This window comes from Alexandromys fortis, unplaced genomic scaffold, assembly GCF_014885135.2.
Source record: "Alexandromys fortis isolate MF-2015 unplaced genomic scaffold, M_Fortis_MF-2015_v1.1 scaffold_277, whole genome shotgun sequence".
In the NCBI taxonomy this organism is placed as follows: Eukaryota; Metazoa; Chordata; class Mammalia; order Rodentia; family Cricetidae; genus Alexandromys; species Alexandromys fortis.
The window spans coordinates 414,674-436,608 of record NW_026068153.1 but is presented as its reverse complement, the minus strand read 5'-3'; the positions used below and the strand labels follow the sequence as shown (position 1 = coordinate 436,608).

At 42.8% G+C, this 21,935-nt stretch overlaps 1 protein-coding gene across 7 annotated transcripts in view; it reads left to right on the top strand.

Annotated features, from left to right (window-relative positions):
- Kcnma1 (potassium calcium-activated channel subfamily M alpha 1) overlaps positions 1-21,935 on the top strand; it is a 717,904-nt gene that overhangs the window by 666,801 nt on the left and 29,168 nt on the right. For all 7 annotated transcript variants that reach the window (XM_050127309.1, XM_050127310.1, XM_050127305.1 and 4 more), the window contains 2 exons: positions 12,473-12,586; positions 18,265-18,395. In XM_050127309.1, the coding sequence (XP_049983266.1) occupies positions 12,473-12,586; positions 18,265-18,395 (245 nt within the window). The remainder of the gene's footprint in view (positions 1-12,472; positions 12,587-18,264; positions 18,396-21,935) is intronic.

The following is a 21,935-nucleotide window of genomic DNA, read 5'->3' as shown; positions in this document are numbered from 1 at the left end:
TTCCTAAGACTTGACATGCGTGTTGTTTCCTGTTCAGTAAAGAAAAAAAAAAACCCACTATACCAAGTAATTAATATAAGTGATGGCTGCACACATATTTTTCAAAGCAAGATTGTTTCAAACAAAGGGTAGGTAAAAATTTAAGTCTCTGTGCTAGCTGTGGATCTCTGCATCTGCTTCCATCAGTTGCTGGATAAAGGTTCTATGATGACAATTAAGGTAATCATCAATCTGATTACCGGGGAAGGCCAGTTCAGGTACCCTCTCCACTGTTGCTTAGGGTCTTAACTGGGGTAATCCTTGTGGACTCCTGGGAATTTCCCTAGTGCCAGGTTTCTTACTAGCCCCATAATGGTTCCTTCAATCAAGATATCTCTTTCCTTGCTCTTCCTCTTTGACTCCAGTTGAAGAGAGGAAGGAGTTATAAGCAAAGATCATGATGGGGATACCCACAGAAGCAGCTGACCTGAGTTAGTAGGAGCTTACTGACTTAGGACTGACAGCGGGGGAACCTGCATAGGCTCAAACTAGGTCCTCTGAATGTGGGTGGTGGTTGTGTGACTGGGCCAGTCTGTGGGACCACTGGCAGTGGGGCCAGGATTTGTTCCTAGTGCTTGACCTGTCTTTTTGGAGCCTATTCTCTTTGGTGGGATATCTTGCTCAGTATAGATATGGGAGGAGGCCCTTGGTCCTGCCTCAAAGTGATGTCCCAGACTTTATTAGACTTTATTTACTCGACATGGGAAGCCTTTCCCTCTCTGAGAAGTAGATGGGGGTGGTGAGTGGAAGGTTGGGGAAGAGGGAGAAGGGGAAGTAGAGGAAACTGGGATTGGTATGTAAAATCAAAAAAGATTGTTTTAAAAAATAAATTAAAAAATTTAAGTCCTCTGAGTCATATTGACGAAGTCTGTATTGTTGTAGAGTTGCCAAACAAATGGAGAGGATGTGAAAGCATCAATAGAGAGCTGTAAACGATCTTATGACACTGTGCTTGCATAAACAAAGGCATATGACCAGGTAGATATCTGGTGTCTTTCCAAATCTGTGGTTTCAGTTGTATTTCAATAGTGACTGATTTGTCCTCTCTCCTTCCCTCCCTCTCCCTGACTTTCTTCCCTTTGGCCCCTCTTCATCATTTCTCCCAGCCCTTTCAGAGACAAGTATTAGTCCAAACATTCTTTAATGAGAGAGACTTCTTAAGGGGTGACTCTTGACAACACATTTGTTTTCTGTGTGTGAGATTTCTCAGAAGAATGCTGAATCTACATTACAAAGAGTACCAGGCAAACAGCCTTAGAGAAAGTTCATTTGATTGGCTGGTTTCATTGGTTGTGCTTTGAGTCAGACCCCAGATGCAAAGTGAAAAGAGAATCAGGCATTTTTGGCAGCATGTGACATCAGCTCCCCAAAGTGCCAATGAAATACAGTCTCTACAAAAATCACAGTGTGAAACAGGCAGTCAGTGTGACTTACTGCAAGTAGAAAGAATTGGGCCCCGGCACTAGCCAAGGGTGTGTCTGTCACTGGTTGCTACTCACAAGCATATGGGAAACCCATCTAAGAAGTCATTGCTTTGACATAGCCTGTATCGTGGGCTAGAAAGATGCCTCAGTGGTTCAGATGCTTTCTCTTTTTTCACAGGACCTGAGCCCGTTCCTAGCACTCATGTTAGGCAGCTCACAACCTGTAACTCCAGTGCCAGGAGATCTGATGCTGTCTTTGATTTCTGCAGGTACCTGCACACAGGTGGCCTATACTCACATAGACTAACACATATATGTAATTAATAATACATTTAGAGAGAGAGAGAGAGAGAGAGAGAGAGAGAAATGAGTGATATATAAACTATTCCATGGGGATTTTCCCCAGTGATTGCACTAGTTGGAGAATTTGGGTATAATAGAAATCAAACTGAAAAAGCTTAACTAGTCAGATGTCAGAGCTCTACTTAATTTTTTATTATTCACCTCTTGATTAATGTTCCCTGTCTAATTCATCCCAAAGCGGACTAGTGAATGTTGCAGCCCCAGTTTGCAGTACTCTGGCTGAGTACGTGTGTGTGTGTGTGTGTGTGTGTGTGTGCATGTGTTTGTGTGTATTCCTATGTATGGGACCGTAATGTGGCAGTCAGAGGTTGATACTGAGTGTCTTCCTCAATTGCTCTTCATTTTAACTTATGAAGGCTCCCTTTTGGAGGCTTTGGCCACTCGGAGCTGCAAACCAGAAAGTGGTTAGTCACCTTTGGGCAACATCAGGTAAACTCGTCACCTCAGGAAGTAATCTCTTTTTATTTATTTTTTTAATCGCGTAAATCCTTGACACCAGACTCCAGCTTTGGAAGCCACTGAAAAACCCGTGGAAAATATACACATCTATTGCAAGGTTAACCTAAAGTTCTTTTTTTTTATTTTTAACAGGAGTGTTCTGGTAGCTCTTCCCCAAAATCTCTTTCCCAAATCAACCCTATAGGCTTAGGTTATTTCTACTGTTCCAAGTTCAAAAGCAATTGTGCCTCTCCAACATGGAATTTTCTTTACTTGGGCTGCTGATAAATTTGTTGGCATACACACTGCAGAAATGACTGCTGTGGCTATTACTGTAGTTGCTCAGGGGAGCTATTCAGATGCCTCATTTATTGGAGCTTAATAGATTAAAAGTCTAAATTGAGTCTCATGATATAAGCCTAATCAAGTTCTAATCTGCATAATTTTCCCATAAGCAGCAATGGAAAATTTGGATAATTGATGTTTCAGCAGTTGCCAATCATGTGTTAAATAGCACTGTTGCATTTACTTATCAAAATATTTTTATTGATCCTCACTTCATCTGACATTTGGTTTGGGGATTTTTTTTCATTGCTGGCATTAACAGGAAATCTAATTCATCTCCTAGATGATGTAACATGAGATGTTTCTCTTGATTTTTAACATGTCTTTATAGATCATTTTTAACGGTGATCTTTCCTTTTACAACTTCATATTGAATACCTGTCTCAGCGAACCTCGATGACTGGGTCTAATTTATTTCCCTAGTTTAACGTAGCATATGGATTTCTAACCATCATTTATATGCACACAATAAAAGATAATTTGGCTCACCCTTTGAGCCAATTCCTTTCTGTTAACTCTGTGGGGGTGGGAGGTAGGGGAAGCACTTACCTTCGTTTCTCTATCTATTCTAGGGGAGGTGATTGATAAGAATTTCCATCTCCCTCTCTCCCTGGAAAGGCTTGGGGATTTAACTAGGGAAGATTTAGGAAGTACTTTGTGATTCCCCCATGGAAAAGTACTGTAATAAAGCATTTATTATACACACTGAGCTGTGCATGCTGCCGTACCAAAGCAGGTTAGGCATGACTGCAATGGGTCCCAGTTGTTATATGCTATTGTTTAAATGTGAAAACAATAAAAGTTAGACTGACTTGAGTCTCAAACTTACTTGCCAGGGTTGAGGAGAGGGGGGTGGGAAAGAGGGAAGGATGAATAGAGAGAGCGGGAGGGAGGGAGGGAGGAAGGAAGAGAGAGAGAGAGAGAGAGAGAGAGAGAGAGAGAGAGAGAGATCACACAGCCACACAGCTATAACATGAAATACACCACTGGTTTTATGTTATGCTTGGACTCTTAAGTCAAACTCTGATCTGGCTATGGCTCCCAGATCTGTTACTTTCCACTGGGGGTACCCTTCAGCAAATACTCCACTCTTCCTAGTACTATTTCCACTTTCTAGAAATGGTAATATTAACTAGCCTCTCTACTCATCCAGTTGTGATGAACAATAAATGAGGTGAGTCATGAAAACACCTTGGGCACAGTCAGGGGCACAGTGAGAAGCAAGTTAGTGTAGAGGAGCCTGGGAACTCACATGGTTCAGATCTGAGATCTGCTAACCAGATGTCCCACCCTTGGGGCACACTGCCTAACCATGTATGTGTCATGGTTAGGCTCCAGTTTCCTCTTTCACAAAACGGTCTTTATTGAGGGTGGTCCTGATGCTTCTTTCTCTGACATGCTGTGGTTACCATAATCAGGTTATCTCTACTGCATCCTTCTTTCCCTTTGCTTTGAAGCCCATACGTTTGTGCCATCTGGTCCTCACGCCTTTCTAGCACCCTCAGCCTGCATTGCTCCCTGGAGCTCTTTTATAGTTTACTACTTTGGCTGAGTCATAGATAGCCCCTTGTTGCTTGTGCCTAGTCTCTTACAAGCCGGAAAACCAGCATTCATATTTACAATGCCAATCAGAAGCAATTAACTTTTTTGCATGCGTACACTGTTCTTTTTCCACTTTTTTTAATTCAAGGGAAATTTTATACCTTTTTGAAATTATAATTGAATTACATTTACCTCTTACCTTTCTACCCTCAAGTTCTCCCATGTATGTGTACATATATACACACACAGACTCACACACAATTACACACACCCTTCCTCTACTTGCCTTTAAAAATTAATTGTTATTGTATGAATATTCAAGGCCTTCAGTACCATCCTCGGGGATCAGAATTGGATGCCTATGGCTACAAGTGTTATGCCCAAATCTGCAAGGTCCCTCAAAAGCCAACAAGGAGACTAAGTCCAGTATGTAAAAGCACAGAGCCTTTAATTTTATGCAAGTTTGCAAACTCTGTCTCTCCGCATGCCCAACGTATTGGAATAAATGGAGAGCCCCAAGCTCAGTTAGAATAGTTTTTTTTATAGTAGTAAAGGTGGGGGTGAGGGGTTTCTGAGGTTCAGGACCCATGATTGGCTGACATTTGTCTAGGGGTGTCTTGGTGAGTGTGTTCTGGCAGGTGGTCCTTTCTACAGTGGTTGGAATGTTAGGCATTTTCTTTGGATGGTCTGTTCTTGGGTGGTGGTCAGGTAATCTCAGCTTGTGGTTCTTCCTGCAACCAGGTATTGCTTCAGGGTAAACATTTTTTTTTATATCTTAAATCATTTTTTTAGACCCTCAATGCTTATGAACTTTTATATCCTCAGACCTTAATACAAGTTTTAATGAGCTAACAAGCTGGCTGTTGCTTTGTGTAAGAATCTGGATACCGTCTAGTTCTTCGCGAGCCTAGCCAGTTTGGATGTTCACCTTCCTAGACATGGACGGAGGGGGGAGGACCTTGGACTTTCCACAGGGCAGGGAACCATGACTGCTCTTTGGATAGGAGAGGGAGGGGGAGAGGAGTGGGGGGAGGGGGAGAAGAGTGGGGGGAGGGGGAGGGAAATGGGAGGCTGGGAAGAGGCGGAAACTTTTTTCTCATTCTCAATAAAATAAAAAAATGAAAAAAAAAGAATCTGGATACCTTTTGCTATTAAACTGACATTATAACTGCCTTAGCCATTAATACTATCAGAGATCTCAGGAAGATAAATAAAGTATATCTGAGTACACAGACCAAATAGTTTCCAAATCTATTAAAAATGACAGGGACCAGAGTTCATATACAGTTAGTCATACCCAGGTCTCCACATCATTGGAGGCAGAAGTATCCAGAACAGCAGTCTTACTGTCTCAGCCAGGGCCATATGGTGAACTTTTCTTTTTCTGTGGAAGAGGGACATGGAAAAGACTGACCTCATTTTATCTGGGCAAAAGTGGTGCAATCAATTCTTTAAGGTCCTGCTGTTTGTCCATGGTCTGGACCAGGTCCTGGCAGCCGGTGTCTTCATAATCCCGGTGGAGACATCATGGTGTCTCATAATCTTCTTTGGAGACCTTGGGTTCCTGCTAGGATCTCAGAGTCTCTGTCTAATACAATAAGCTTTTTAAATCATTATTTTAAATGCTATATTCTGCAGATCTCTGAAGTATGAGGGCTGCCTTGATATGTCTAATTAGACAAATTTTGTTTCTCATTATTTGTTTTAAGTTTGACTTTGAAAACATATACAGGGAACTAAATAAGGCTTATCCCTGTAACTAATTATAACAGTACTTTAAAGATGACTGACTAACTTGTATTTCCTCACAGTCTATAATAAGTTAGCAGCTTTCACAAGACTAGAACTCCACACTCTGCAATGATTTTGAATTAAAGCTAATAAAGAAACTGAATTAGTCATTCCGAGGGTAAACATAGAACAAGTTTATATCTAGCTGTTAATGCTGCCTCCTGCAAAGGCAAGGAACAGGTCCCAGGGTAAGATGGGAACAGGAGGGAGTCTAGGAGCTAGTATTGCCCTAGGGCAAACTGAGACTCAGGCCCACCTTCCTTCTGATCTTGGCAGGTATGTACCAAGTTGCCCTGGAAAAGCTGCTCTGGACCCAACACAAGGATTTAATGGTAAAAATTTACCTCAAGCTGGGCAGTGGTGGCAAATGCCTTTAATCCCAGCACTCCTGAGGCAGAGGCAGGTGGATCTCTGTGAGTTCGAGACCAGCCTAATCTACAAGACTGGCTCCAAAGCAACACAGAGAAACCCTGGCTTGGAAAAAAAAATTAACTCAAGCACTTTACCTCTGCATGTTCTTTATTTTTCGTGTGATGGGAGAAAATGAAGTGAAAGGACATGGAGGAGAAGAAGAAGTAGAAGGGGAGAAAGAAGAAGGAGAGGAAGAGGAAAAAGTAGAAGTAGCAAGGAGAAGGAGAAGGGGTGATCTATTTCTACGAGATTTCTAGTTTTTACAGACATAGTTGGAAATTTCAATAGGCAAGGACAATCGTAATATGCATATCAAGATCATAAGAAGGGGTAGGCAGAACCTGGCAAAGCAGTACTGCAGAGGAGGTGACCTGACCCAAGGAAGGGCCAGCATCCAAGGGGAAGTACCTGACATTCCAAACCATTAGATAAAGTTACTAAACATCCCTGAATCCTGGATTCCACCCATTCTCCAAGTCTAATCTCTTTGGTGATAACCAGCTTTGGGGATGCTCAGATTTGTTTGTTATCAGTGGTGGTGCACACTATCTTCCTGCTCAGTGCCTGTCTTCTATAGAATTTCTGTGTGGTCTGTTACAGGTAATTTTGTGGGACTGACTCTATGTAAATTGACTGTTAGAACAAAGAGTGAATGCATTGCTCCAAGGTTTCCTGGTGTGGGGGAATGGAAGAAGGTCACTCAGTTGCCTATGCAGAAGTCACACTGCTGAGGTGTTTTGGAAATGAATCCCATTTTGAAGGGACGAATCATGGCTTCACAAGGTTTCCACAGACATGACAGCAACTTTTCTAAAGGACAAATGTTTCCACAGCTCTGCAAAACCGATTATTCCATGAGGATGTGTCTTCCCATGATCAGTCTATTGGCCTGTCAACTGTGCATTCACTGTAGCGTCTTGTGGGCTCCAACTTGAATATATGTAGCTACATAGATTCCTGAATATAATCTACTCAGTTGATATAATGCTCCCTCTATTATGGTTTTAGGGTTGACGATTGGGCACTAGAAACCAATTGGTGTGCTCTTCCCTGGGGAGACCACCTCTCACACGGCCAGCTTTCATCCTAGGGTTACGGCCTCTTGGGCTTGTCTTCACACACTTTGACTTGGCCATTGGTGTCATTCTTGTCCAGTTCACATTTAGGCAGACATATTGGTAAGACATTGTGGGTGTGACTTCTGATGTTACTAGGAGGAGACACAGTCTCACAGCAAACTCCCTGACCCATGGCTCTTGCTGTCTTTCTACCCACCCTTTCCGAAATGTTCCCCGAGCCTCATGTGGGAGAGGAAACAACTTTTTAGTAGATAAAAACCTTGATGTCACTTTTTCCTGTCTTTTCTACTAGCTCTAGGCAGGAACCAGCCAAGTGCTTGTGTGAAATTCTTTCATTCCAAGCCACCCACACTAGAGTACAGTTCTCTGAACTTGGCACTTACTGGTGCTCCACTGTCCTCTCTTCTCCCCACTGAGCCCACACTCATTCAGCATACAAAACGACTACTATCCAGAGAAGGTCGGTTGTGGCTGGCTTTGTTCCATTCAGTCCAGCAGGGATGCTGTGTCTGGAACACAGGTGCCAGAAAAAAGCAGAGTGGTAAAGACAGTTTCAGGAGCCTAAGGAGCAAATGACTTCCACCTAATTAAAGGGGCCAGAAATTAGGTCTAGAAGACAGAAAGTTCAAGAAGGGGCCGTAGTTGCTCGTTGAAGCTGAGAACCTTTCCTTTGTGAAGACTGGCCACCAGTTTCCTGTAAATCTGAGGAAAACCTCAGCCTTCCCAATATCCAGGTTCCTTCTTGAGATATTTCCGGCTGCATTGTTACTTATTATTATTGTTTATTGTTGTTGTTGTTATCCTAGTTAATATTATTACAGGACTAATCTATTTATAACAAAACACCCGCTATGATTCTTGGTTTCTCATTAGTTTTCTAAGACAAATTCTTCTTTAGAAAATTTATCAAATGCTTTTCAGTTCTTTACCCATAGGAAAGGGTCTTGATGGGTGCTGGATCTCTGCACAAGTATTTGTTGTATATCTACTATCATATTGTCATTGGTGGACAGCAGTTTTGAGTACTTGCTTCATCCTAGGGATGACACATTTTACTTCTGCCTTTCAGATTCCTTGTGTAAAGGTTACTTAAGACTTTTAGATGAAGAATCAGAGACCTGGTGAGAATATTGGCTGTGCTGTGTTTATATCTACAAAGTTAACCCAAGTCATCTGTGTTGTTTTCTCTAAGGCTTAGGGGACAGAAAGAATGTAAGAGCCTGGCAATAAGAAGGAATGTAAAAGAACACTTTCTTTGCAAAATATGCCCAGAGCTATCACAGGCTCACAGGAGCCACAGGTGCCTTTGGTGAGTCTGTACAACAATGGACCAATCAACAGTGAGGCATGGATGGAGGAGGGACTCAGAGTGTAACCCTCAGGGACCAGTCAACAGTCAGGCATGGATGGAGGAGGGACTCAGAGTTATACCCCTCACTACTGAACTACTCATTTCTGGTAGATTCAATGAAGAGGGAAACATAGCCTTTAGTCATATAACCCCTGATAACTCCACCAAGCTCCAATGGATAGTCCCAATCCAGTGGTCACACAGGTGGCCCTGACTAAATTAAATGGGTCAAAAATCAAAACCAAACGTTGGGAATCTGAGAAAGGGATGGAGAAGGGTAAGGGAAAATAGTAAATGGTACTGGAGAGAGCAATCGAAATTCATTATATACATGCATGGACTACCCAAATAACTAGCCAAATGCAGTAAAATATCTTTAAAAATTAATAGACGGAGAAATAAAGAACCAGAATTAGAACCTAAGACATCGGCTTCAAAATGATGTTTTTCACTCGCCCCTTTTATTTCTTCTTTGTGAGGCAGGCCTCTTAAACATAAGCCTGGAGCCCAGCTAAACAGGAAACGCCAGCATGTGAAATGCGGGTGTCTGGCTCGAGACAGTGCCAGTCAAGGCGGAGATGCTTGATGTTCAGTGGATAACAGATGTATGCCAGGCACAGCTGCCACTGAAGACTGGCATTGGGCTGGGGGTGGGGATTCCCTGGAAGCAGTCTGGGGAAGTCATATCTAGCACATCCATGGAGTACAGTATTAACACTGTAGGACAGTCAAGAGCCTAAGCAAGAACATAGGCAATCCACAAATGCAAGTTCAGTCTTTTCCGAGTGCGGTTTCTTAGTCTTGCTCTCCAACGCTGATGTTCTTAATGATTTCTTTTGGCGAAATGAAGGCTTGTCTCCCATGTTGGAGCATTTCCCAGTTTTTCTGGTCTCTGACTGCAGATCCCTGGGGTATATGCCACATGTCTTGGCTTGCACAAGCAGAACACCAGTGTTGTTTTATGTAGAGATATAAAGTGATGCCAGCATTTAAAGGGGTGGAGACCCGAACATTGTTGAGACCTGTGTTGTCAACCATGACCAAAATGATGATATCTCAGGTCATCCTTATTCCTCATTCCTTCAGATGGAATATATCTAGATTTCTCTTCTCTTCCAAGTCATTTAGGAAGTCCACAACACCCTGGTTCTTCACAACATTGTTTTCCTATAGTCGGGCCCCTAAGGGGGAAAATGCTAATCATGTGTGAGTCATTGCTACTACTATATGAGAGGAAGGGAGACAATCTATACTTTTGTTAACACCCCCCCACACACACACACAGTGTGAGGGCAGAAACGTTGCAAAACAGAACGTTCTCGTGTCAACATTAGTATCTGTCCTTGGGGTCCCGGATGGAGAGACAGATCTTCAGGGAGGATAGCTGGCTAGCCTTCAGTCTGTCAGTTGCAGACGCTTGATGGAGCCAGTCTTGGAGTCTGCAGGGGGAAATGGAGAATGAAAGCAAAGTGAAAAAGGCCTAGGAAGGAAGCAAGTGTGCCGTCTCCTAATGAAGGTTTTATGCAAAGGGATTGAATCTTTTCACAGCGGAAAATGGAATCTTTAAATGAGATAAAATAAAAGGCTGCTTCGGCTGGTTACAGACTCTGCAGTGAAATACAGCTTTCCTAACACTGTGGGACCTGTATCTCTGCCGCTTTATGGGTGCTGCACCTCAAGGAACACACCCATAGTTTCTCCAGTCAGTGTCTGATGATGGATGTCAAAATACAGGCCATGTATTATGCATAGAGCATTACCGATGCAAGGTGTTCACTTGTCAAGTTGAAGAAAGTCAAAAACGTCACATCCACGGAATCTGCACAGCTGTCCCTTGCAATTTTCCATGCTTCTGAATGCAACTTCTGATGAAAACAGTTTATTTCTTCCCCTTCACTGTTCGGAGAAAAGAAAACAGCTAACGTTTAAAACACATATGGTTATATGGTTGGCTGGAAAATAGACACTTTCCAAAGTTTAGGAAGAGTGAACATACTAACTCATTGACTACAACTTAGTCTGTTTGAGCTATTGTAATACTCCAGAAAAATTAAGTGCAGTCAGAAAATAGATACTTTTTTGTTCCTTATGAAAGTATAGATCTTGGTAGGATATTTATATAAAGGAGAGCAGGAAATAAGCTTGTGCCCTTAAAAGTCTCCAGCCCGTTGTGCTTATATGAGCCTCCGAAAGGATAGGACAGCTGTTGAGCAGAAGACGTCCCCAAAGCCCGAATCAGCCCAGCCTTGTCCCGTTACTAAGTACTGACTGTAAAATGTGATCCTATGATCACTCTGGAGTTTTGATTTGGAAACCATGCAAGTATCTTTGTACCTTTAAGTCCTTCATTTATTGGTAGGCCCATATAGAGATAAGAAACCAAAGAATCAGGCATAGCAGTAAGCACTTTTAATCTCAGCACTCAGGAGGCTGAGGCAGGAAGATCTTTGTGAGTTCAAAGTCAGCCAGGTCTACAGAGTGAACTCAGACTAACCATGGCTACATATATACATATACATACACATATACATATCTCCAAAACTATTTTTTAATTAAATAAAATAAAAACTAAAACAAACCAAAGTAAATGATAGCACAGAGCTGACAGATCCAGTTACTGTGTGCTTCAGTTGGAAAACAACTTTCTGAACAATGCGGGCATGATGCAAAGAGCTTTCGTGCCTCTATGTCTTTGCCTGCATCATTAACAAGGGACCCAGTGGGCTTGGATGGAGGGAAGTCTCTGCTTTACTAAACTTGACATTTCCAATCTTACCTTTTCCATAAATCTCATGATCTCTAGATAGTACTAGGTTGGTTACCTCAGGAATTCAAGACTAGTTTTATGACTCAGTTCAGACAGTATTAACAAGTGACTTTTGTATTCAATAGGTGTTCAGCCTAGTTGGGGGAGGGATATCATAGGTCTAGGAACTGCAAGCATATGAAAAAAAATGTGTAGGGGAAATCAAACGAAGTATCTTCCTATGCATTTTATTTTAAGACCAAGGAACAATTGCTGAAAGCCTCCAGGCAGATTTACCTTCACGTCTCATAAGCCAGAACCATTTCAAATCCTAGGCCTAAGTTCCTTGTGAGCAGAAAGAAATGCAGTGAGTTAGCAGAAGAGAATAGTCAGAATGAGTTTAGATAGGCTGCGGTAACAACACACAAACGCAGTTTCAGTGGTTTACAAGAGCACATCACTGTTTCTTACTCAGAGAGTCTTCTGGGTCAGGACAGGTGCTTGAGACTGTCCTAGCTCCACCTCCATAGTGATCCACGTCTTCATATTAGACGTGCTTTGGGAAGAGAAGGAGGAGACAAAGTCTTATGTCAGACGTGATGTGTGTTTCTTTGCTCACTTTTCATGAGCAAGAACACTTTGTATGTGACCATAGTTCTGACTGCCTAGGGACAACTAGGCACAGTGGTGACTACTTGGTCGGAGAGGGAAAACTATGAGTAGGATGCATGTATCCTGATGTGATCTGGATTTTTACGAAGGTGTCAGAGTAAGTTAAAATTTCTTCAAGTATGTCTCCTATAATGGCCTTAAAAAAAAAAAAAACCTCAGAATGTATCCTGTGTTAATTGGTGACCTGTCAATAATACATCCACTAGATTGTGAGGGTTCTGTGGTTTTATCGTTTCCAGATTTTCTACTTCTCTGAATTTCTCCCCACTAGGATTCACACCTCCTGGAATGGACCGGTCATCTCCTGACAACAGCCCAGTGCACGGGATGCTGCGCCAGCCGTCCATCACAACAGGAGTCAACATCCCCATCATCACAGAACTCGGTAGGGAGTTCTAGTCAGCTCAGTGGGTGGATGTTTTTGTCTTCCAGATTATGAGGAGGTTGGCCTGTTCTTTAGTCCTTTGGTCATCATGGGTTTGGGGTGGAGTGGCAAAGGTAAGGCATGATGAGTGGAGATACACAGATTGTTTGAAGGACAAACTGTTCTGTCTTTCCCAGGAGAGAAATAGACAGTTTCCTTCCTTCTTGCCATGGTTTTCAAAGGAGCATGAGAATGGCTTTGGAACTGGGGCATCCATTTGGGAACGGGGAAGAAAGGAGGCAAGGGCTCTTCTGGAGACTTCTTCCCGAAGGTGCCTCTTCTGAGGGTTCTGTTTCAATGGCTCCTGTAGTTGAAACCCTGCTCAGAAGCTCAGGACTGAGCCGATCCCACCTGAGAACGGATCCCTGTGAGAACTCAGTCAAATATTTGTTTGCTCCACTATGTAGCAACCCCACCCTGCTGAGATTCTCACCAAAGGTCATTTTCAAAAAATGGCCAAAATATGACTGAAGGGCACAGGGTTTGAATGCTATAATCTATAGCTAATAAAACCCTACCTCTGACCTGTCTGTGCCATTCTCTGGTACCCTCTGCGAAGTTATAAAACCACTGAATGGCCCTTGCCCTGACAGTACACTGTTGTCCAGGTGGCTTAGCTTGAGAATGCATCCCCTATTGTTCCCTCACTCTTTTCTTCCTTTTTCTTTTCTGTACTTCCCTCCACTCCCTTTCCCTGACCCTTAACTGCCTTATCCAATTAGCTAAACCAGGCAAGTTGCCTTTGGTATCAGTCAATCAGGAAAAAAACAGTGGGACGCACATTCTAATGATAACGGAGTTGGGTAAGAAGTGCTTGCCTTCTTGACATCAGTATTTTCTTTTGTTCTGATCTTGGTGTTTCCAGCTCTCATTGGTTTTCTCCCCCTTCATTTCGCTGGCTGTAACGAAAAGGCTACCCCATGGCACTGCTTTGAATGCATTTTATTTGCGGCTCTGGCTGGAATCGACTGTCTTGTTCTGGCCTTTTCTTAATGATTTTCCCCACAGCCTCGGTAAACCTTTGATCACACCCATCTGACCTGGCAGGGCCTTGCAAGGCATCTCTGCTCTGTTTCATTTTTCTGTGGCCCAAGCCTCTCTCTCCCTCTCTTTTAAATCCCACATGTGCCCCCTTTCCCCCGCCTCCGCCCTATATTCCGCTTCCACCATGCTGTCAGTTTGACTGACATGTCTTCACAGCTCTCAGAGGAAGTCAAAGAAAAAATATAAAAATTTTAAGATAAGAAATCCTAGACCGTGCCTTCCCTCCAGCTGTTTATTTTTCTTTATTCTGACTTTATTTTCCTCCCCCACTCCACTAGGCCCTTTCTCAGAAGTTAGGCTTCTGAAGCCATAAAAAGCAGCTGGTTCCCAGGGGATCTTTTCTTACCAAAGCGAGATTCCAAGAAGGGTGCAGAACAGGCTGGGGACCCTACCTTTTGGCCCCCACCCTGCTGATCCAAAGCCTCCCTGGGAGATTCACAGTGGATTTATCTAGAAGATAAAGGCTCCTGGTCATGCCTGCATTTGTCAGGCCCTTCCATGGTTCCCCTTGACTTGGTTAATAACCCACAAAGGGTGCCCATCAGCAGGAGGTTTCAGCACTGGAGATTGATCTCCTAAATAGACAGAGCAAAGGGCTCCTCAGCAGAGATGTGGGAGGAGGGGTGGGGAGCACCTGCCTTCACTTGACTCACAGATGAAATGAACACTCCATTTTCTTGGCCCCAAAATATATTTCAAAATAAGAGAGGAAGCTTTTAAGCCAGTAATCTTGCTTGTGAGATGTCTAGAAACGAAGGATTAAATTGTCCACCATGCAACCCTGCATGGTTGTTAGACAGCGCTATTAATCAGGACAAATTCACTCAGGTCAAGGAGTACCACACTGTTGCAGACAATAGGAGAGGTATCTTTTTCATGTTTAGCATTGTTGGTAAAAGCCTGAATTTCCCCATTCTTCTACTTAGAACCATAGGACCATAAAAGACCAAGAGAACTCATGTGCCCCATATCACTGATGGAAAATTCACCCGAGCATCTCCGGTACAGATAGCTACAGAGGCTTTCCGAAGACACCCATGCCAAGGCTTTTCTTTTACATGTGGAATCCGTACGCCATTAACTGACTAGAGTATCCTGAATTTGATTAGTGTAAAAGGAAAGCAAAAAGTTTGGTGCTCCAGATACAAGGCAGCAATTTGGTTACCAAGTCCCCGGACACTCTCACACACCAGACTTTACCCCCTTGCGCCTAGAATCAGGCCCCGTGTTCTTTCTGCTCTTAAGGCTAGTGTCTCTAGTAGCCACGCCAATGTCCTCCCACCACTCCCCCTCCCACTTCACCTCTGCACATACTTGCCATCTGCCACTTGCCCTGCGATGTGTGATATGCGTGATTGCACAGAGACAGAGCTGGAGAGATGGGCCCGGGGCAAAGTGCTTGCTGTACAATCATGAGGACCTGAGAGCCGAGCCCCAGCCTGCACATTTACGCTGAGTATGGCAATGTGCATCTTGTAGTTCCAGCCCTTGAGGACAGAGGTGGAAGGATCCCAAGACTTGCTGTCCAGTTAGTCTAGCAGAATCCGTGAGCTCCAGGTTAAGTTGGCAGACCTGGTCTCAAACAATAATATAGAAAATGATTGAGGAAGACAACTCATGTTAATCTCTACCTTCCACATACACCTGTACATGAACACATACATACATGAACACATACAAAGACACAGAGGCAAACAAAGCCAAACACATTTTAAGACCGTAGTATATTCCAGTTCTCATCTGTCCTGAGACTCTCATGGCAAAGAATCCTGAAGTTTCCATGATAAAGAACTTTGTAGCTGCTTAACTCCTAGCTATATTTAATCACATGTGTGACGGGGCAATGTTCTTGTCAACTCTAATTAGCCATGTAGTTGCTATTCTGGGAAGTAGGCACAAGGACTTCCTAAGACTGGGCATCTTGGAACAACAGGTAAGCTTTTCACTGAAACTTGCTCTTGCCTTGACACCTTCCCATAGCCTACACTGTTAGTCACTCAAGTCCAGAGTTGTTGCTCTGACCCGGGCCACACTGATAACACAGCACCATTTCTTTCTCATCTCCTTGTGAAGAGGGAAGGGACGCTGCTCCAGTAGGAATGATGGCACAAGCAGCAGCAGCTGTTGTGAATGAATAAAACCATAGTCTGAAGCGTGAGCTGCTGTAGCTGACATTTTCTGGATCTAGGTCAGAAATACTGTGGCCCTCACAGCATACTTTCAGAATACCAAAAGACAAAATTATTGCTTTAGGATTAGCTGAATTAGGAGAGCACTTGTTTAACATTAATAAAGCCCTGGGTTCAATCCCTAGCACTTCATCTATTGGGTGTGGTAGTCTACACCCAGAATCCTTACACTGCAAAGGTGGAGAAGGACCAGAAGTTTCTCTAACCTTCCCCTCCATAGTGAATTTGAAGCCAACCTAGGACATATGAGACACCGTCTAGAGAGAGAAAGAGGAGAGAGACAGAGAAGAAAAATATAAGGCAAAATTTTCAACAACCATGATTTTTAAAAATCTTAAAAAGTAGTTATTTCTCTTGTATGCATACAAGTGTTTGCCTATACACACACATGTGTATGTGTATGTATGTCCCTCATGGGGCTCCAGAGGACAGAATAGTATGTTGGGTTCCCTGGAGCCATGGTGTGGATGCAAGGAAGTTAACACGAGTTCTCTGTAAGAACAGCCAGTACTCTTAATCATGGAGCATTTATCCAGTGCCCGCTTTCGAGAGCTTAATTCACTTTATAATTCTAGAGTATGGCAGGGGCCCATACTGAAATGGTTCCTTATGTTTGGCTCACACTGAGGGCAGTTGTGTGTGGCATGGAGACACCTTGACTGGGCTACAGGTAGAACTTGTCTTGTTTGGATCTAGTTTGAACACTCATCGTGATTGGTTGAGTTTGAGCTACTTATTACCGGAGTAGGTTATACAGTCTCCCTGTGGAGTGGGGCCACAGTTCATGACATAAAGAGACACTTTCAGTCAAACATGAAATAGGCACGGAAGCAGCTTAGGGTCAATCGTAATTCAACTTAACAGAACCATTTGGAGGGTTCATAAGTAAACTTCTTTTTCTGTTTCTGAGAGGAGCCGAGAGAGGCTGAATATTTCCATAGTGCGATAGATCCATAGACAATCATGGTATCAGCCTCCATTTTTCCACGGCATACCCTGGGTCCTATAGCAGACTCACCAAGTGTGGCTCCCGAGGAGTCTCTGAGATACCTCAGGAGGGACTGCATAATTTCCCCACTTCGCAGTGAGAACAGCATAGCTCTAGGATCATGACATGCTTTGCCAGAGAAGCTGGTGACAAACCAGACTTGGGGCTTCAGCCCACTGTCCTGCATTTCTCTTGCCACTGAGGTGACTGGGACCCAAACGTCATCAAATCTAGAAAAGATTTGCCTCATTTTCCGGGGGTGGGGGGAGATGGTGTCATTTAAAATAATTCCACGCCTAGCTTTTTATCCTGTTATCATTTATTCTGACTCATGCAATAAACAATTTTTTTAAAGGAAAATTGTCAAGAAAGTTCCTTTAAAAAATTAAAACAATCACTCTAGGAAGAGAATTAGCGGCAGATAGATTTAGAAAGAGATGAGAGCTAGGAAACCTCATCTGTTCTCTCCCCAAAACCACCTTAATTATTCCAGAAATCCTAAGTGTGCTCTCCCCAGCTCCACACACTTCCCCCTATTACTTGCACTGCAAAATTGATCATGTCTGAGGCCAAGATAGGAATAGAAGCTCATTTCTCATTTAATTTTTTATAAGCTAAAGATATTGGAAGGACACCACTCTTCAGTCTGTGGGTGCACACAGAAGTCTTTAGGGGCTCTTCAGATGACAGGGAAGGAAGGGAAGGAAGGCATCTTGTTATGACCATGTCTTCTAGAACATAAGAAAGACAAGGATGTTTAAAAGGGGAAAGAGAGTGTGTGGAGCCTTGCAGAGAAAGTTGAAAAACAGTCAGAGGCAGCCGGGAGCCATTCCTGAGTGTTTAGTAGGACCTATTGGGTATGGGTGTGGGTTCAGAGGCCAGGCACGCCAGGTACTACCGGGTTCATCCTTGGGGCTAGCTGTGGGTCCTGCCTGAGGGTAAATTCCTTGCCATTTACCCTTGCTGTGTTTCTGGTCTATTGCTTTTCCTTCTGAATAAGTTGCTTTCTTTTTTTGTGGCTAACTTTACCATTGTAGCATGGCTATTCATCATTGAATGATGTTCATCTATCAAAGGATTTGGCTACCAAAAAATGCCCTTGGGTATTTCTTGGTCATGATTCTAAAACTGTAACAAGGACTGGTCAATGCCATCAACTTGCCAGTCCTTACCAGTTGCCATGGAGCAAGCCCGCTTGATCTCATTGCTCTCAGGGTCTTAGAAGTTAAAACAGTCCTCCTGCAGGAGCAGGCCCTTGAGTCCCACTCCTCACCAACCCAAGATCCATCAACAGCTTTGCCATGCTTGTTTCTTTGGCAGTAACTTCAGTGTCTCTAAGCCAGTCACTTAGTGTCTCACTGGCATCACTGATACACTTGTGGTGTTCAATGCTAATTCTTACTTTATGCCTTTTCTAGTGAATGATACTAATGTTCAATTTTTGGACCAAGACGATGACGATGACCCTGATACGGAGCTGTACCTCACACAGCCCTTTGCATGTGGGACAGCATTTGCCGTCAGCGTCCTGGACTCGCTCATGAGTGCGGTGAGTTGTCTAGCTTCTTCCTCTCCTCTCAAGGGGTGGGATACACACCCATGGACCATCTCCCAAATAAGGAGCCATTGACAGATGCTTGAGCTATACATGGAGAATAGCAGAAGTTCACGAACCTTTCTCTCTACAAAGGAAACCAATATATATCAATCACTCAAATACTGATCATAAATTCCTCAGAGTAAAGGGAAGTCAGGGAAAACTATGACCTGGTTTGAAGGATTAGAAAAGCACTCCTTAAGGAAACAAGATTTCATAACAAGATATGAGACTGTCTCAAGGAAGACAACGGAAGCAGAAGCACAGTGAGGAAGGGATAGGGAAGACATTGAAAACCGTTTTCATGGTTTGAATCTTTGGACTTAATGCTGAAGAATAATGTGGTCTGATTTGTGTCTGAAAGCAGCTGCCTTGTTTGGTAGGTGGAGATGGATTAGAACAGCAAGATTGGGCGGGAGAAGGGGCAGTGATATCTTCGTAAGCATTTGAACTTATCTTTTTTTTTTTTTTTTTTTTTAATGGCTGAGCTGCCTCTAGCTCCGTAAGCATTTCTTCTAGCTGGAGGGAGAGTAGTACTGATGGTGATGCTGCTGGGGGTGGGGCTGGGCTCGAGTAGTTCCTGGTAAACTTGGAAACATTCTGGAATAGCCCAGATGTGAACAGAATATAGAAAGCCAGAACAGCCTGCCAAGGGTGACACCAACGTCCCTGCCTGTCTAAAAAAGTAGGCCTTGGATGAGGACCAGGCATGGAGCTCTTCTTTGCTGAAGGGCAGGGACAATGACATTGGTAAACAAAGGGAATTATTGACTGAGACATTAAAAGCAGTTCTATTTTGTTTAGTAACTTGATGTGTATTAAGTGGTCATGAGATTTGTTTTCCCATTTTTTGTGACCTCCCAAAAAGTAACAATTAATAGTGGACTCCAGCATAGTGGCATCACCGTTCCCTGCAGCAGTCATTTCGAATGGGCCACAGCGGGTACTGGAAATCGTGCCCCACTGAGTCTTTATTTTTACAGTATGCACTTCATTTTGAAATAGTCAGATTCACAATTTGTGAAAATGGAGTTGTGGGCTGGATAAAAATCGACCTTTGTAGAACCCATGGAACAGAGTTTTATTGAGCGCCTTAAACTATGAGCAGAATTTAGAAGCTGTTTTTCCATACATATATTTTTCACATTGCCTAAGAAGATTGTTCTCTTGATTATGTTAAACAACTGATATGCTAATTATGCATTATTATCGTCTATTCATTAAATATAATCCCAGAAGAGCAAAGATGAAGACATGGGCTTTTAGAGATGAATTGAGGTTATTCTATATTACTGAATGTAGTATAAATGTAAGCATATCTTAATGAAATGTCAGAAATATGGTCTTAAAAATCAGTATGAAATAAAATTCATCTGAATTAAGGTTGACTGGTGGCTTTCCAAGCCAATAAGAAGAGTCAGTGTGCCCTATAGCAGGGCCCTCTTGGTTTCCTGAAATGCTCTGACTGACTTTAGGCTGGCAATATTGGCTCAGTTTATATAAACTCTTGAACAGGCTGGCAAGACTAGTAGAGGCTACATAGTTATATTCAGTGAAGCACCAGATTCTTCGTAGGAGGCTGGATCGTGTCTCTTTAGAAATGCCACTTTAATTCTGATCCTAATTCCAACATTCCAGGAGTCTACTCTTACTAAAAGACTAGTAAGCTATTTACGGATTTATTTTAGAACTACAAAGTACTGTAAGGTTTTTTTTTAAACTTAAATTTATACCATTTTTGTTTATACACAGAAAATGTGCTCCAAGTAGGACAAGATGAATCATTTTTAAAGTGTATGTTACATAAATTACTGAGAATTTTGAAATAATGCAACCAGTGCTGATTCTAAGTGATGCAATTGAAACTTGTATATAGTCAAAGGGACACATGACCGACAGCATGGAGGTCTGTATATGACAGTGTGGAGGCAGGGCACATCTTGGCATGAGTCACAAGGCTAACCATTGATAGCATCATTAGAAAGTTTGTTCTCAGAAACTCAGACAAATCAAAATGAACTGATTTCTAATAACTAGTTTCAAAGGTCATCTCTAAACTCTTCTGAAGTGTTTTGGACAAAGTGGCTTGGAGTATGTGGATGCCATTGCCTGAAAGTGATTTCTTTCTTCTCCATTCTTGCCTAGAGTAAAGGGTTCCAGGAACCTAGTACTGTTCCTCATATTGATCAGTGGTAACATTTGAGTAGTTATTGAGGACCTGGGACTATGTGATGCACCTCAGTGATGCAGTCTGATCTTTCAGACCATAGTGTGAACAAATATGATTTAAACATTGGGGCAAGGCATATTAACAGGCCTTCCGACAGTGCCTTTTCAAGTCACCAATCGAAATTCCAACCAGATCATTCCAGATCTTGCTCTATTGTCTAAGATGAAAAACCTCCAATTGAAGTCTGACTCAACAAGTCCAGTTAGATCCAGACCTTTTGAAGAAGTACTGCCTGGTGATTTCTTTGTATTCCACCCCCAACTTCATTTATGAAAATTTTAAATCAGTCAAAAATACCAAAGCAGTACCTAGGAAGTACTAGAAGGAGGCACCTCCAAACGGTAGGAGCAGAGGTCATAATCAGTGTTTGCATCCTTCTATGGCCCATCCCAAAACCTGCACAAATCACTCTGGATGTCAGTGATTTCCCCCCATTCTAGCACTGCCAGCCAAGTTATCATTTATTCAAGGAGTGAATATTCTCTGAATATTACCTATCATCACTCAATTTGTTATGCCCAAATCCGCAGGGTCCCCACAAAAGCCAACAAAGGAGACCGAGTCCCATATGTAAAAGCAAAGAGCCTTTATTTTAATCAAGTTTGCAAACTTGGTCTTTCTGCATGTCCATCGTATTGAAATATCTGGAGAGCTTCAAGCTCAATTAGAATAGGGTTTTTATAGTAGTAGAGGTGAGAGTTTTTGAGGTTTAGGGCCCCTGGTTGGCTGACATTTGTCTAGGGGTGTCCTGTTGAGGTGTGCTGGCAGGTGTCTCTATCTACAGCTCTTGGAATACCAGGCATTTCCTTTGAATGCTCTGCTCTTGGGTGGGGATCAGGCAGTCTCAGCCTGTGGTTCCTCTTGCAGCCAGGCATTGTCTCAGGGTAAACTATTGAGACTCCAGACTCCATTTAAATTCATCAATGGCCAGAGTCCCAGGTGATAATGGTTGGAAGTAAAGAGCTTCCTTTGGGTGATCTTCCCAGATTAGCTTATCATGGCTGGCCCCACAAATTCCTCCTGGCTTACTACTTTGCTAAAAGAATACTGTTTTGATTCTTCGTTGACTTTTTTGGAATTTTTAGAGCTGTAATACACACAATCTTGTGGCTTCATCCAACAGATCGGCAACAGAAACCCATGGTGGGAGGAATAATTATTCTTCTGTATGTACACCTCTAAGAGGAAGACTTCAATTGAGAAATGAAGTTTTCAGAATAATCCTAGATTGCTTCTCTCTCCCTCTCTTTTCCTCCCCCCAC